Source organism: Polyodon spathula, chromosome 21 (assembly GCF_017654505.1).
Source record: "Polyodon spathula isolate WHYD16114869_AA chromosome 21, ASM1765450v1, whole genome shotgun sequence".
NCBI lineage: Eukaryota > Metazoa > Chordata > Actinopteri > Acipenseriformes > Polyodontidae > Polyodon > Polyodon spathula.
Window position 1 is genome coordinate 6,800,092 of NC_054554.1, and position 17,247 is coordinate 6,817,338.

Sequence of the window (17,247 nt, forward strand, 5' to 3'; positions counted from 1 at the left end):
ACATTTTTCTCTTAAGTAATTCATGATGGTCTTCCGGCAAACAGAAAACGGTGCTATAGATCACATATCATTCTTCATTTTCAATGCAGAACAACTGACATGGGCACAGTGCTTCTGCAAAAAGGGTAGTGATGCAATCGGCTCCCTAATTTCTTATTCGATTATTGTATAGACATATCAACCATATACTGACGTTTCATTTTTCAAAATAAACAATTTTTTTTGTTGTTTTTTTAACAGAAGATCTAAAAAACTAAACACACTGCTGTGCATAACAGCTCAACACAGAGGCACAACTTTTATTCAAATTAGAAGACTTATAAAAAAAGAAATACAAAAAGGACTTGAGTTCAACAACTGAAAAGAATATGCATCCACATCAGATGTCCCTTTAAAATTGTAATAAAAAATACTACCTTCTAACAGAAGTAATTTGTCTGAACTATGGTTGTTCATTACTGAATATGTCCAAAAGCAAAGCATTTGAATTTCTGCTACCTATTCTTAGTTTTAAAAAGAATAAATATATTCTTATATTTAATACTTTGTGCTGACAAATGACACATTTGTGCACAATGAACTAACAAAAAACATGCAGTTGAATATTTTTTTCCCCCATGATCAATGAAACCAGCAGAAATAACCACAGACACTAACTATGATCTACGAAGTGATTAGATAAATTGATGTATTTGTCTACGAGCTGTGATGCTATCAAATGTGTTTTTTTTGGTGTTTACTAGTGGTGCAATCGGTGCCTTAATTTTAACAGAAGATGCAATAACTAAAAACAGCGCTATGCATAAGTTAAACAAAAAAGCACAACTTAAATTAGAACACTTCAGATCATAAAATAAATAGAACAGGACTTAACAACTGAAAAGAACATGCGAACAATAAAGCAAAGCAAAATATTTTAATTACTCACAAATCCTCTAATTTAACTATTTAATTCAGCTTCTTTTTATATAATTGGCATATAATCCAAACATGCTTGGGGGGGGGGGGTAAAAAAAAAAAAAAAAAAAAAAAAACTGCCTTTTTTTTTTTTTTTTTTTTTTTTTTTTTTTTTTTTTTAAATCAACGGAATGTGAATACAATAGGTCTACTTCTGATTTGGCTTGTCCAACGGGAATGTAGAGGCCTGAAGTCTGTATCCTAGCAACGCGCTAATCTACCCTACTAGCACTAAAAGAAGCGCACACTCACACACTCAAGGTTTTAACGCAAACAGGCAACAGGAGACTTCAAACTGGGTTCTAATTTGATGCATCAATTCACCCATATGTAAATCAAAGCTATGGAAATTTAAGGACAGATGATTAATAACCGATGCATTCATTAATTGTTGCACCCCTAAAAAAAGGACCCTGGTTTATTCAGAACGCTGCGTTCTGTTCTAGCAAGCAACAGCTATTTGAACCCCTCTTAAACTTTGATGCTGTTCCTACTTTGCAGACAAAGCCTTAGCCACAGGGTAGCTACAGCTATTATGGTGGATCCCAAATGCTTATCACTGGCAAGTGCTGCTAACCTTGTTGATAAACGTGCATTGTACAACACACACATAACAGAAGATCTCACTTCGAAAATTATACAGAGGGCTTGAGCTGTCCATTTTCTGTGCCAAAAAAAAAAAAAAAACTCTAGCTTAATAGTATAGCTATGTCACATGACAAATGCTCTTTCTGAACTCCACTTCATCACTATCTCACTGTTGCACATCCACACCTCAGATGTTGAAGAGTTTCCAGCATACAACTAGTACTGTAGGGGTTTGTTGCAAAATTTGCAGTTCTAGGTTTTAACAATGTACTGTATAGACCAGGGGTGGCCAAACTTCCTGACCCTACAGGCCGAATGCGAGAAATTCCATATGGTTGAGCTGTTTGTGAGTAACACGTTTAAATACTATGATTGTTATACAGCAGTTTTTAGGTTATAGCTTGATGGCAATAAAATACAAGATCAACCGACAGAACATTTCAGAGCCTACACAGTTTCTGTATCTGTATTGTACATTAAACTTTAAAATGTAACATTGGTGTTTTTCGATTTTCTGTTTATACTGTATGTATTACGCACTTTAAATAAAATATATTAAGTTATGAAGCAAAATACAATAACTGACCTGAAGATCTGAATGCTGGGTTTAAAAAAAAAAAAAAAAAAAAAATTTAAATGTTTGACTGCAGTTTTGTGGATCACAAATGCACTGTATTTATTTTGAAAAGGACTACAGTACCTGCTCGTGATGAGACGTAATATGTAAATATAATATTAATTTTAGACTTGCAATATAACATTTAAATATGCATTCTCTAGTCTAACACAAGCACTCCAATTTTATAAAAAGAGTCATTCATCCGGGGCCTTTGGCACAAGCGATATTCCATGCTTGCCATACAAAACTCGCTTGACTAGTTAAATCAGATTCTTTACTGAACACCAAAAGGAGAACCTGCCGTAAGTCTGATCCAGGAGGATAATCCGACGGAAATTTGTTGTTATTTGTTTCATAATGACGTTTGAGGTTGCTCACCTCGTACAGAGTGATTTGTTGCAGATGAGACACAGGTTAACCACGGTTTCCAGTGAAAGCAAACTCTTTCTTCCAGTCTGGTTTAAAGCCTCATACGTTCAGTTATTACCCATGGAGGGTTTGCTCAATGCTACTGTCTCCACGAAACGAGTGAGCACTTCATTCAAAATTATGAGACTTACTTTCAACTGCACAACCGGCTTTCACTCGGTGATCGAAATACGCATGCGCCAGCGAGCGTTGGCAAAAGGCAACAAGTGGGGAAATATCCTTACAGTGAACAAGCAGGCTCAAAGAAACAGGTTAGAGCGAGACAACTGCAGAGAAGAAAGAATAAGTAACACAAATGAACACAAAGAACAATAATAATAATAAACTACTTGTGTTTATTTTTACTTACTCTCGTGTTTATTATTCCTTCTTCAGTTCATTCAGTTCAATTTCCCAGCAATATTTCTCTCAATCAAAAACACTATATTAAGTATAGCTTACCCAGTTATTCAATCACTACATGCATACAAGACAACAGTGATTAAAATTCTATGTCGTTATATAGTATCAGTGTATAAACAGTACTACACTAATCCAGTACTACTCTTTTCAACCACTGCACTGTATAATTGCTGTACACAGTGCATTCTGAGTGTGTGGATGGGCATGTATGTGGGCTGTTTACAAACACTGCAGTCCAGAGTGAATTTGGAGTATACTGGGGCTGTTATGGTTTAGCTCCATTAGTCGCACTAAAGAAAATCAGTGTAAAATGGAAGATGGGAGTCTGCAGCTTATGTACCTACATTTAACAAGTTCACCCTAATAGGGGTAGGACAGAAAATGCCTCCAGCAAACTGACCAAATAATAGTAATTATATTATTATTGTATTTACCAACATACATTTGGAATGCTGCCCCCCACACTTTCTTAACCAAGTGTTGCATGTTCCTTGCTTCTCATTGTTCAGCTGCACAGCAATAGTAATAATTCAAAAATTTGTGATGCAATAACAGGCATTTTCCTCCCAGCATGGTACAATGCCCTTACAAAGCAGGGCAGAGTTTTGAACTCACAATGACCAGAAAACTAGCTTGATTCTTTTTCAACTGATGCTAAAGTTTTAGATTCATTTATGGGTATTACCAGTCAAAACAGGCTACTGTAATTACAGAATTAATCTAGCAGAAAATGAGATATCTGTAAAAGGTCAATTCCACAATGTGCTAGAAAACACAAACGTTATATATAAAAACACCCTGCCATTTAACAGTTTTTCATAAATGTATCAAACAAAGAAGGGGGGGGGGGGGTAAATGAAAAAATAAGTATTTTGCAAGGCATTAGCAAAAAAACACTGCACATATTCAATGCAGCCTTAGGCAAAAGTATGAAAAATAAGTTTACAGGTATCAATGTATCACCATTACACTGTAGCAAGGTGACTGAAAAAACACTGCAAATGGTGAATCAATACAAAACTACTGACTAAGATGCATTAAATACATTTTTTGCAGAACTGCTCCACTTTTTGTAAGAGTTCTTAGTGTACATTTCATCAAGTAGCCTCTGTTAAATTAAAAGAGAGACTTCATAATGAACCACCATGGATTACATATAGTATTCTGAGAAATAAACAGTATACAGAACTATACTTTTATATCACTAATCACAACTCTAGGTAATGCACAACATACATGTTTATTATCACTACTTATTCATCAAGGATGCTGAACCAAATTTAGTCTGACACTTTAAATGCAGACCTCAAAATATCTGCCCTGAAAACAGATGGAAAATGGACAGTGTAATTTGCAAACGATTCACACAAAACAGACATGTAGTTCACGGGCAGGCATCGAAGAAATCTTTAACAGACTACTACGTGGACGTGCTGAGAGTTAACAGGTAGTTAATACCTGAACTCAAGACAGCAAAAGTTTTGAGAGTGTGATATGAGCCTTTCTGAAAATCTAGCTAGAGCTTTCCCTTCATCCAGAAAGCACTTTGTTCTGTACTGCAATACAGATGTGCTCTGAATTATTTCCATAGAGGTGGGGGCTAGTTTCAAGCCTGTGATTTAGAGTAAATGAAAAACCAGTCATGTGGATCATAGTTCCTACAGACTGGACATGATTCCCCCCACCCCAACGAAGTGAGAGTAGAAAAATTACCCTTCCAATCCCTGCATAACTACAGCATATATCACACAATACAACCCATACAGTGAGGAAGAACACATTTCTAATCTGTCATATTGCAGTTCTTCATTAAAAATATACACTGCATAATATTTAAATTTGTTTGTTAGAACCTCAAGATACAAAATGCATTATCACCAAACTTTATACAAAATCATATGTTATATATCATGTGATTTTTATGCAACATATTAAGAGAGGGCGAGAGTTCACCTTTGCACTTAAGTGGAAGAAATGTTTCCACTAAATACATTAAACATAGCAATGTCTGCTCTATTTTAAAATATCTTCATAGATTATGTGGCATCTTCACCACAATTTCCTAAGAGAAGCTGTGGTTAATGGAATACAGTGCATCTATAATAAAAGTCTTCTCATTGAAATATTTTCAAATGGATGCAGAAGAATAAATAAACCCACACACAACATGCATGCAATAAAATTCTGCAAAAAGAGCCCTGGAATTTAAAAAATACGGCCAAATATTGAATAAAATGAAAAGTTCAATTGCCAGTAGTCCTTGTCCTTGTCAGAAAAATAATTAAATTAAATTGTAAAAAGTAAAGGTAAACAGAGTCCCTCTTCTAAACTCCTGACAGTTCATTCTCAGTCTCTCGCTTGTAACAGCGTCAATACAATGCAGATATTGCATAAAATATAAATAGCAAAGCCAGTCAGGTTTTAGATTTCTGTGAAGAACCATTACTGTAAGAAAAAAAACATTAAGAGGATCACTCAAACTAATACACTAGCAATTAGGAACTGTTACATATAACGTCAGAAGAGCATACTCATACTGTACGCCAAGAAAACAAGCATATTGAATGGTTGGTAAACAATCAACCGAATTATGTCCTACTCAATTATTAGAATCGTAACATATGTTGATACTTCAACTAGAATCCGAATACGACCAGTTTAATAATTATAGACCAATTACGGCGCATGTAATTGGTATATTATATTGAATCAAATCAAGAGTGCCTGTAAAATATACACCCACTCGCTATTTCAGAATCAGTTACATTTATTTCAGTGTATCCCTTCTTTTGACAACTGTTTACACGCTAGAAACTATGCAAAGTCGACCAAGCAAAGGAGAAATGGACCAAAAGAGCCATTAAACATATGGCACAAGTTAACAAAACCGCTCGTGAGAAACATGAAAAACACAAAATACAAATGAATCTCGCTAAACAAAATGACTGAGAGCCTTGAATATTTCATTCAGTTGCAAGTAAACAAACAAGTTGCTGGTTCAAAATAGAAACGTATTGTTTTCAAATCGCAGCATAAACATCCTAGGGGGATATTAACTAAACTGATACAGAAGCCATGGTTTAACTAAACTAGTGTTTCTCCATACTCAATTCCCCTGCCTATTTAAACAAACCACCACCCTTATTATTTTTTTTAACAGAAGCCGTTCAAGCAAATTAGGCTCTTGCTTACCTTTGCCCAATTCCAAGCTGCGTGTCCCGCGGCTCAGGCTCGGAACTCCAGTGCCAGGCTTGCTTTTCCCATTTGAGGCCTTGCTGCTTGAACAGGCTACCGTCCGGAAATATCCAACAAAGCAGCGTACATCTTATACCAGTGCCTCTCTTTAATTCCGCAATACCCAAAACGCAAAATCCTTCGAGCCTCCCACTGTCGTGTGTACAGAAAGATCAGGCGCACATCACATTCGTACATGCATACATTGTCGATTTGTTAACGAGTGTTTTTATTATTATTATTATTATTATTATTATTATTATTATTATTTTACTGATTTAATTTGTGTTTATTTTTAATCCCACTGCTACTCAACTCCTCACAAACCGTTTTAACAGGCGGCCTTTGACTTGGACTGTGGGTGCTGACGAAAAAAGAATGAGGCAGTTTGAAACGTGCAATTTGATTGGCCAAATGGTGGGGGAGGTTTCTAGTTAGAGAGGCGGTTATGAAACTGACGCCATCTTGGCTCCTAGCACCTACATTGGCCAGGCTTATGCATAAAGTGAGTGGCTCATGTGGAGCCAACATGGCGAACACAGTGATGTAGCTTCATAACTTCCTCCATAACTGTGACCCTTGAAGAAGGTGGAGGCAAAGAAAGCCGAGGAAGTGAGAAGGGAAACAGTAAGGATCTTTCATTGGTCAAATAGGATGCCACAGTTGCAGGGAAGGTGCGTCAGAAGGATAAGTATAAAAGGAGAAAAATGATTGGTTAAACGCTTCTGAATCTCTTTTTTGGATTGGGCCATTTTGTAGATGGTGTCGTCCCTCTAGTGTCGTAAGAGTGACGTTATTCTAAACACATTTGTTTTATTTTATTTGACCATGTCTCTGATGTGTCTGCGATCAAAAGACGTATCTTTCTAGTAGTACAGTAATAGTAGTAGAGTTCCTTGCACTTTCAAATGTATGTTTGAGAACCTACACAAAACCAGATAACTGCCTAATCAGACACCTTTTGTATAATGACCTGCTTTTACATTATTTGCTTAACTTATATAGTGTCCGCTTTTCTTAGCTGACACTATTTATTTTTAACAATTAACAGTTGTTTATTAGTGGTTAGATCTTTATTAATATTGTATTAAGGTACAGTCTATGGTTCAAAAATATTCCCTATATCCACTTGTATTTAAGCTTCAAACACGTTGTCACTGTTCGTCTTAGTTTTGTGAATTTTAACTTCTAACTTCCTACACATTTTAATAATTTAAAAAAAAGTTAAAACACGTGTGTGGTACCTCCTCCATGCTGATTTACATCAGAATACCTAGGCATTGTTTACTGGACAGAGACGTAGGGGGAGAACTCAATTTAACACATTCTGTGCTATCCTGTTTTAAGTGTGGAGCATATGAATGACAAAGAGTTCATTATTTCCTCTGAAAGCAGCGCTATTCCGTCCCACACAGAGGAAATGGGCGCTCTAGACAATGATGTGCCTTCAGTGATAGGCCTGAGTCAAAGTTAAGAAACAGAATAGGGGAGGTGATGCGTCATAACATTTTACCATTGTAAAATAAGTGCAAAGCACAGTGAGAGAAGGTACATTTTATTTAAAAAACATGGTAAACCATGGTAAATACACTATACAACCACAGTAAAATTGCAAAATGACCTTGCAGATTAGTCCTATGACATTACGCCATCCTCACTTGTGTGACAGAAGATGTTGCGACATGCTGAACCGTGCTGTATATAAATGAGAGACACGTGCCAATTCAATACAGAAGTATTCTACTCACGTAATAATAATGGACAGTATTGAGGGTGTCAAAATTATCATGCACTGTATCTTAAACAAATGATGTTATTATTATTATTATTATTATTATTATTATTATTATTATTATTTGTATTTTTTAAATTATTATTACACAAGGCAGCATGATATCCTAGCATACGTTTGTGCTAATTAGTTTTGTTATCTCAGCAGCTGCTGATAACATGGTTTATTGCATATATTTTCACGTTTTCCATATCGTTCATAGGTTAATATAAACTTATCAAATCAAGTCCAATCACTGTTGTTATAATACATCAATTACTCAGACATTGCTTTCATTACCTACTATTTTTAAAAGACTCGTATTAATCACATTAGCCCATTAGCCGTATGTACTGTCTACAGTTTTGCTTTGTCGATAGCACACCCCTGTGGTTAAAAATAACACTACATTTCATAGTAGTGCAAGATTTCATGATTGCTCAGTGTTCAAATCGCCAGGTAATTTAAATATATTCAGCGCTTATTGATAAACACGTGACAGCTCCTTCCGCAGAATACCATGTGATTACATAATAATAATAATAATAATAATAATAATAATAATAATATATTTTCATTAATTTGGAAAGTTCCATTGAATATATATATACGAGTCTTGCGTGCACACATATATCTTTCAGTTGTATGAAAGGAGCCTAATTAAATTATACCATAAAAAACTAATAAAAATCAGAAACGCGTGTAATAAAGAGCAATGTCACTTTGTAATTCAGAAACTTTACTGAGTTTACATACTATGCCGTTTAAAAAATAAATATTCTCTAGCGTCTGTACTGTACTAGATTGTTTTACACACGTTTCTTCATTAGTGCGCGCTCAGTCATTTTTTGTAGTTCTGCCAAAGATTGTTTTTGGATTTTCGATGCTTTGCGGCGACTGGTAATGACATCACCAGAGTTGAAGGTTGACATGTTTATTTCGGCGTTCATCTTGCTTTTAAACATCAAACAGATGTTAACACATCATCAGGGTTAAGACACACAAAATATAGTGTAATTAATATAGTATATATATATATATATATATATATATATATATATATATATATATATATATATTTAGATTTAAACTATTATATTTTTTTATTTGGCGTGCTCCCGAAACGAGGGTGAAATTTAAAAGGTCACAGCGATGGGAGGAGTTACTGTTTTGAGTTACACGGTATAATCTGCTCTGTTTAAATAAGTGTGCCATCATGATTTAAGAAAGACATCATTAGAGCAGAAGTATGCTAACACGTTTACGTTATTATTAACTTTATTAATCAGCGTGGCAATGGCTGCGATGCTTATGCAACTAACCAGCAAAACTGTTAGGAGCAGCTCGATTTGGGCTTTGACAGCTCAGAAAAGAAGCCTGTATTTGGGAAACGACTACAAAAAGTCTTTCAATAAAGATCAAAATAATATCAGCCCGAGTAAGTATAATGTCTGCAAGAACTGGGGGTTAAAAAGGAATTTTCAACTCAGTTCGAGACATCAAGATCGACGTTGTTATGTCAGCACTGGTATTTTACAGGTAGGTTCAAACCATAAGGTCGCGTTACCAGGTTTGTTGAAAACGCTGCGCGTTTCAAGAGTAATGTGATGCAAAATGAACTGAAGACAAAGTGATATGGTTGTATAACAGATCTATGTATTTAAATACTGGTGGCAGCCCAGCACTGATTACCAATAGAGTATATACACGTTTTTCCTCGATATCTCCAATCTTAAGTGTAACAGATATTACATATACGCGTATAAGTGCATTCCAGTCTCTTTGGTTGCCCTTGTTAATGCTTTGTGGGGTGGTGATGTTTGTTTTCATTTGCCATGTGATCATGCAGTCATGCCTGGTTTTATTTGAAAACGACGCGAAATGTCCAATTGGTTACAAATTACAGTGACCCCAGTGCCATTTTACCAGCACTTGTATTAGTTATTATAAGGTAGAATACAAATAGCACAATATCGTAACAACGGACCTAGTGAATTACTGTATTATTTTGTCAGTTGTGAAATGAACACAGTTAAATGTAGAATATAAGTTCACGGCATCAATTAGTCTGAACTATGTACCCCTATACTGTTATCTATAACAGTAGTACAAACAGTACCTAAGTTTCTTTTATTTTTGTTGTACACTATTTACTGCAGGCCATGTTGTTAAATAACCTGGCTGTGCAGAAGTTGATTGAAGTTTAGTTCTGGACTTAAAAGCAAAATCCCTCTTATTATTTACTATTTTGCAGCAAATCCTTCACAAACCTCTGACCCCCAGATTTCAAGGAGTCTGTAAGACTTTAATAAAACAACAGCTTGGGGGAGATACAGTTGCGTTATGGAGACTTTTAGGTAAGCACAAAACAAACCTAGCACTTATTAGTGCCACAAGGGTCACATAGGTGAACATTTGTTATTTATTTGAATGGTCTTTTATTTCAGGAGGGACTTCTTATTTTAGCACCTCTCAACCCAAGCAGGACAAAAACAGTAATGATGGCGCTAAAGGGAAAACTCCAGAGGAGGATGAAGGTAAAACACTCCCAATCCCACTCCTTTATGACATTTCATCAGGTGGCATTCGTAATGTAATGTAACCCATCAAACTACCAATTAAAGAAAGAATATAAGTGCTCTTTTGAATAATGTGTTATTTATTTCAGAGGTTATTGAGCTTCATGTTTTTCCTTTTGCATACTATATGTATATTTTTCATAGTCATTTATACATCTAAACGTGGTCATATATTTCAAGCAGTGTTTATTTGAATACATGCCCCAGTCCTGCTTTAGATTTTTATGGAATGACACTTGAGCATTACTACAGGGGATAAAATATTACCATCTGCAGTGTGGAATCCTGGACTAAAGCAGCCTTTCTTTTCTCAGAGGAGAAGAAGCGGCGTGAGCGAGAGGATCAGATGTACAGGGAGCGTCTGCGGACACTGTTCATCATCGCGGTCATCATGAGCCTCCTCAACTCCATCAACACCAGTGGAGGCAACATCTCCTGGAACGACTTTGTCAACGAGATGCTGGCTAAGGGCGAGGTGTCCCGGGTGCAGGTGGTGCCAGAGAGTGACATCGTGGAGATCTATCTACACCCCGGGGCCGTCATCTTCGGGAGGCCAGTGGGTATCCCAGTCTGTGGTTTAACATTTTAAAATTACCTTAAGATATGTTTGTTACCTTGGAAACAGTCTTTAAGCACAAGTTAGATCTATGTTATTTCATTTTTTCAGTTGGAGTTATGCAGTAAGATTCCTTATGTCACTAGCTGTTTTGATGACCTGTTGACTGCACTGTCCTCTTTCCTCAGAGGCTGGCCCTGATGTACCGGATGCAGGTTGCCAACATCGATAAGTTTGAGGAGAAGCTGCGAGCAGCTGAGGACGAGTTAAACGTTGACACAAAGGACAGGATCCCTGTGTCCTACAAGCGCACTGGATTCTTCGGAAAGTACGTGCCAAACCTCAGTGTTGAGTGATCTGAGTTTGTGATGTGTCATTCCTGACACTCTCCAGAAATGTGCAAGTACTAATCTAACAGCATGGCTATTTGATTTGAGATGTTGAAGAACTGGGTGGTTATAACTCTATCAGTTAGCTCTAATATTTCTCAGTCTTGTTTCCTGTGTGCTGAACTTACTAAGATCTTTAGAACCAGTTTCTAAAGTATGTTTCCTCTAAACACAAAAGTAGCTGGCTCTCAGATATACAATAGTGATTTTTCTGTAATTAACCAAAAAAAAAAAAAAAGATATCTTGATTTTGAGTGTGCATATAACCACCTCAGTGGGCACAATAACCTGTGGGGAACCTCAGGAGCACATTTGTAGACATTCCTGACCTTGCTTTATATTCCAGTGCTCTTTATGCCCTGGGGATGGCAGCTGTGGGGGTGGCAATTCTCTGGTACATCTTCCGACTGGCAGGGATGGCAGGCAAGGATGGTGGATTCAGTGCATTCGTAAGTGTGGTGGTTCTGCTGTCTGAACCAATTAGTAGAATTATTTCTAACCAAATTATAAAGGGTCTTTTTTATTTATATGCGTTTTAAATTCCAGTGTTTTACTGCGGATGTCACAGATAACTTACTAGTGTGCATGTAGTGAGTAGCCTGTTCGCAGAGTGATGTGGCGAATTCTCCTCTAAAGTTCATGTATATGAATAAAAAACAGATATATCAGCCCGAGCCCATGCATACAGTATTCTGAAGTTTTACTAGTACACAACTTGTAGTGTTAGGGTGGGTGTTGCAGTGGTTTCAAACTTGACCTAAAGCTTAAATTATTTTTATAGTACGCCATTACTCATCTATTGCACTATTATCTGTATATCTCATTACAGTGGTAAATGCAGGCCATGTGTTGAATTATTATTTTTTTATTATTATTTCTGCTGCCTTGTGCGCCTGTGCCAACAGAACCAGCTGAAGATGGCTCGCTTCACCATTGTGGATGGAAAGTCAGGGAAGGGCGTGAGTTTCAAAGACGTGGCTGGGATGCATGAGGCCAAGATGGAAGTGAAAGAGTTTGTGGATTATTTGAAGGTACAGACTAGCAAGCTCACCCTAAGACAGGGAAGCAAAGAAAATGAATAACATTTTAACAACCACAACAGTGTGCTGCTGATTTATTTATTTGTTTATATATAAAGAAACTGGATTTGGACCAAACAACACATTTGAAGTAATTGGTTGAATTCATTTTTATTAAAGTCTAATTTTATCCTGTGGTGTTCCAGTACCCTGAAGTTCAGTCTTTTATGAAATATAAATGGTGTGCATATTTTGTTAATTGCACTAGCGGCAGCAGATGCAGGTATTTATTGTTTCTTTGCATGCAGCACCCAGATCGGTACCTCCTGCTGGGGGCCAAGGTGCCGAAGGGGTCTCTCCTTCTGGGACCCCCAGGATGTGGGAAGACACTGCTGGCCAAGGCTGTCGCCACCGAAGCTCAAGTCCCCTTTCTCGCCATGGCAGGATCAGAGTTTGTGGAGGTTATTGGGGGTCAGTCAAACTGTTAATGAAGCACCAGGTTTTGGGATTAAGGACATTTACTCTCCATATACAGTGAAATATGGTGTTCTGTCCATCAGTTAGACACAAATCTTCATATATTAGAATAAGAAAACCATTCAGAATTTTTCTCAAACATAAAACGTGATTAAAAAAATACTGATACATTTGTATTTCTCTCCTTTACCTTATATGAGACATTCTTCCTTACAGCTTTATTTCTGTTTTGCTTCTAGTGTTATATAAGCAGTGTTCTGTCATTCTAAATTACATATTATGTGCACCTTTCTGTGTTGGAGTGTGTGCAGGACGTTGTGTGCAGAGTGTGTGCAGGGTGCTGTGTGTGCAGAGTGTGTGCAGGGCTCTGTGTGCAGAGTGTGTGCAGGGTGCTGTGTGTGCAGAGTGTGTGCAGGGTGCTGTGTGCAGAGTGTGTGCAGGGCTCTGTGTTAATGTGTGCTCATGCTGTTGTGTCAGGCCTGGGTGCAGCGCGTGTGCGCAGCCTGTTTAAAGAAGCCCGTGCCCGCGCCCCCTGCATCGTGTACATCGATGAGATCGACGCCGTCGGGAAGAAGCGCTCCACCAACAGCTCAGGCTTCTCCAACACTGAGGAGGAGCAGACCTTAAACCAGCTGCTGGTCGAGATGGACGGTGCGTTACTCTCTCTCTCTCTCTCTCTCTCTCTCTCTCTGAACGGCAGTAATGTGATTTCATGTTGGGGATTAAGGGGGCTATACTGTAATTAACTGTAGTAGGAGCTATGACTGCAAACAAATGTAATCTTGATTGTAAGTTAGTGGCTTAAACAGTAGATGCTCAAATATGTTTCTTGGCATCAGGTACTAACATTCTAAAGTGCCAGCCTTTTGCCATGATGTCTTTCAGGAATGGGAACCACAGATCATGTGATCGTGCTGGCATCCACAAACAGAGCAGATATTTTAGACAACGCACTGATGAGACCCGGCCGGCTCGATCGGCACATTTTCATTGACTATCCTACACTGCAGGTACGACTAGGGAAGGGGGGGGGGGGCAATCATTTCCAACATGCTGCTTAGAACTCATTTCAGTCTTAATACATTTTATAATTCAGCATAGTGCTGATAGTATTGATGATAACGATCGCTTCCTCCTGAACTGTCAGTATCACAGTATCAAGTCTGCTCAAGGCCTTGCTTTTCTTATATTGTCGTACAGTACCCTCTGGTGGACGGTTCAAGAATTGCACGTTTCTTATTTAACTGATTTTTTTTTTTGTTTCTGTTTCAGGAGAGGAGAGAGATCTTTGAGCAGCACCTGAAGAACTTGAAGCTCACCCAGTCAGCCAGCTTTTACTCCCAACGTTTAGCTGAGCTCACACCAGGATTCAGTGGTAAGAACCTCTTGTTTTTCTTGAATTCTAGTACATTACAGTAGCTTATTGCTAATTGCTTGTTTTTGTTGTTTCTGCTCAAGGAGCGGACATCGCAAACATCTGCAATGAAGGAGCTTTGCATGCGGCCCGAGAGGGATACAAATCAATAGACACCTTCAACTTTGAGTATGCGGTGGAGAGAGTTATTGCAGGTATCTGCGCCTACAGCACCTTCTACTACTTCTAGAGAACAGCAGCAAATACAGTGATATACCTGATCTAACGGTTTCTCTCTTTTCTGTGTTGCTGTGCAGGCAGTGTTAAGAAGAGTAAGATCCTGTCTAAGGAGGAACAGAGGATTGTGGCGTTTCACGAATCGGGCCATGCGCTGGTGGGCTGGCTGCTGGAGCACACAGAGGCTGTCATGAAGGTAAACCCGCCTTCATACCATCACCTCACTATGCCTAGACTATACACAGCTTATTAGCCATTACAGTGAGTATCCCCCTCCACCCATGTGAACATATACTGTACGTATATCATACGTTTCAGCTCCTCCATTTGTGAAGAAACTTTGCAGTGGCATTCCTTAGGACAATCTGTTAAGGGTATCTGGTTTATTTGTACAAAGGGCTTTTATTCAAGTCCTGGTGATTTTCTGTCTTAACTAAGCAATTGTTGGTGTGTTCTAATGGGAATCTGGCTTACCCTTGGTTCTCACTACCCTGTCAGGTCTCCATCGCCCCCCGTACCAACGCTGCGCTGGGGTTCGCCCAGATTCTGCCACGGGACCAATTTCTCTTCACCACCGAGCAGCTGTTTGAGAGAATGTGCATGGCTCTGGGAGGCCGGGTCTCGGAGGCCATCACCTTCAATAAGGTCACTACAGGTAATCCAGCAAGGTGCAGTGACTTAACATTCCATATAAGTTCCTGTGTAAACCTGTGTGTTGAGACAACATACCTTTGCGTGTTGTGTAAGGGGCGCAGGATGACTTGCGGAAGGTGACTCGCGTGGCCTACTCCATGGTGAAGCAGTACGGCATGGTGCCCAGTGTGGGTCAAGTCTCCTTCCCTGACACCGAAGAGGAGGGGGCTGTGGGGCGCAGACCCTTCAGCCAGGGCCTACAGGAGCAGATGGACCATGTGAGTGCAGGCAGACAGGCTTCCTTCTCTTTTCTAAACCAGCTTTGCACTGTCTGACACATAATGGAGATGAATCTGTAGAAAAGGGGATGAGGCTCGGATAAACTTGATAGAGCGTAGAGCATGGAAGGGATAAAGTCAGTATAATAGTCAGGAGTAGCGCTAGGATTAGCCAGCCCTAAGGCTTTGTACTATTTGAGGTATGTGGCAGAGTTCTAACTTTCAGATATTTTTATTTAGCAGTTTACTCTTTAGATCACAAAAGCTTTGACTGTCTCAGCAGTGTATTGTGTTGATCCCTCAGGAGGCCAGGATGCTGGTGGCTCGAGCGTACAGACACACAGAGAAACTGCTGCTAGACAACAGAGATAAACTGATTATGGTGTGTGCTCTTACTTCACTGTTTTTCTTTTTTGTTTGACATTTCTGTTTGCGGAGTTCTGGATGTTAGTACTTCGAGTATGGGTAAAGAAAAAGGTGATGCTACAACTATGGTTTGTAGAAAATGCATTTGTCAATTTAAACTTTTATCAATACCATTAGCATATAGTAGCAACACATTACTGTTATTCACTGGGCTTAGTCTATGAACATAATATTGTCAGTAATGTGACTGACATACTAATAAAACAATATTATAAGCTTAGTGAATGTCATCGGATCAGAAGACAGTTTCAAGTGGCATGGCTGTGGTTGATGAAGTTTGTCCTGAAGGGGAGGTCATATGTTGTCTCCTTGCAGCTGGCCAATGCTCTACTGGAGCGGGAGGTAGTGAACTATGATGACATCGAGGTGCTGCTTGGGGCCCCCCCATATGGCCCCAAGAAGATGATCGCTCCCCAGAGCTGGGTTGAGGCTGAGAAGGACAAGCAGGACACAGGGGGGGAGGAGGAGCCAAGGAGGAAGCCACCAAGACGCAAGGAGGAAGATGACGAGGCTAACTACAGGCCTGTTTAAAGCCCCGCTGTATCCGTGGCAATGGTGTGACTCTCCAGCAGGCAGACGCTGAGCCTTTGTGATACCGCCAGTGTGTCCACCTGCACCAGGAATCTTAAAGGAGTCTGATCTATTGTAAAGCCTCTGCATTTGATACCAAATGTTATTATGCAGCAAAGGCGGTGTTGCACTGCAAAAAAGCTTTTCAAATGATCTGTTGTGTTTGATTCTAAACAGACAAGTGAAAGTTTAAGAATTACTTTACATACTGCAATGCTTACAGGAAATGTTACTTTACTGTATCTCCTGTCAGTACCAGAATGATCTCTTTTTCAACATAATATAAATCTAAACAAAACAATATTTCAGTTCACATCATCGGGAGTACATTTCTCAATGTAGGTGAATGCCTTTGTCTCTTATAAGGATTGTATCTTTCTTCCTCCCTGCTGTAACGCAGTTTTCTATTCCTGCTGTACTTCATTTATTTATTTTTGTTGAGCGCAGCAGTATTGAAGGAGTGAGCAAATGTTAAAAAAACAGATTCATGAATAAAGTATTTAAAACAACATGACTTGTGTTTAAAAGCACTACATTTCCATCCCTGTTACTGAACTGTACTGTTGATTTGTTAAAAATAAAGGCGTTAGTTTTAAGTACATAAGAAAGTTTACAAATGAGAGCCCATTTTGGTTGCCAGTAGCTTATTGATGACAGAATCTCATCAAGCAGCTTCTTGAAGGAACCCAGGGTGTCAGCGTCAACAATATTACTAGGGAGCTGGTTCCA

General features: G+C 38.6%; 2 protein-coding genes across 3 annotated transcripts in view; one reads left to right on the forward strand and one right to left on the reverse strand.

The window, feature by feature from the left end:
• Positions 1–6,584, reverse strand: part of LOC121296304 (ankyrin repeat domain-containing protein 11-like) — a 90,189-nt gene extending 83,605 nt beyond the window's left edge. For both annotated transcript variants that reach the window (XM_041221696.1, XM_041221695.1), the window contains exon 1: positions 6,188–6,584. The gene's annotated coding sequence lies outside the window, so the exon portion shown is untranslated. The remainder of the gene's footprint in view (positions 1–6,187) is intronic.
• A 2,541-nt stretch (positions 6,585–9,125) lies between these two features.
• Positions 9,126–17,029, forward strand: LOC121296565 (paraplegin-like). The gene is made up of 17 exons (XM_041222269.1): positions 9,126–9,539; positions 10,255–10,357; positions 10,448–10,537; positions 10,894–11,135; positions 11,324–11,463; positions 11,871–11,973; positions 12,430–12,555; positions 12,852–13,014; positions 13,498–13,671; positions 13,906–14,030; positions 14,293–14,395; positions 14,479–14,589; positions 14,692–14,807; positions 15,110–15,266; positions 15,359–15,522; positions 15,827–15,904; positions 16,264–17,029. The coding sequence occupies exons 1-17, from the start codon at positions 9,297–9,299 to the stop codon at positions 16,477–16,479; spliced, it is 2,454 nt and encodes an 817-aa protein (XP_041078203.1). The 5' UTR covers positions 9,126–9,296; the 3' UTR covers positions 16,480–17,029.
• The last annotated feature ends 218 nt before the right edge of the window (positions 17,030–17,247 follow it).

Coding starts and splice junctions, on each gene's coding strand:
- LOC121296565 (XM_041222269.1), top strand. CDS start 9,297: ATGGCTGCGATGCTTATGCAACTAACCAGCAAAACTGTTAGGAGCAGC. Junction 11,464..11,870: donor CGCACTGGATTCTTCGGAAA/GTACGTGCCAAA, acceptor TTTATATTCCAG/TGCTCTTTATGCCCTGGGGA. Junction 15,267..15,358: donor CTTCAATAAGGTCACTACAG/GTAATCCAGCAA, acceptor GTGTTGTGTAAG/GGGCGCAGGATGACTTGCGG.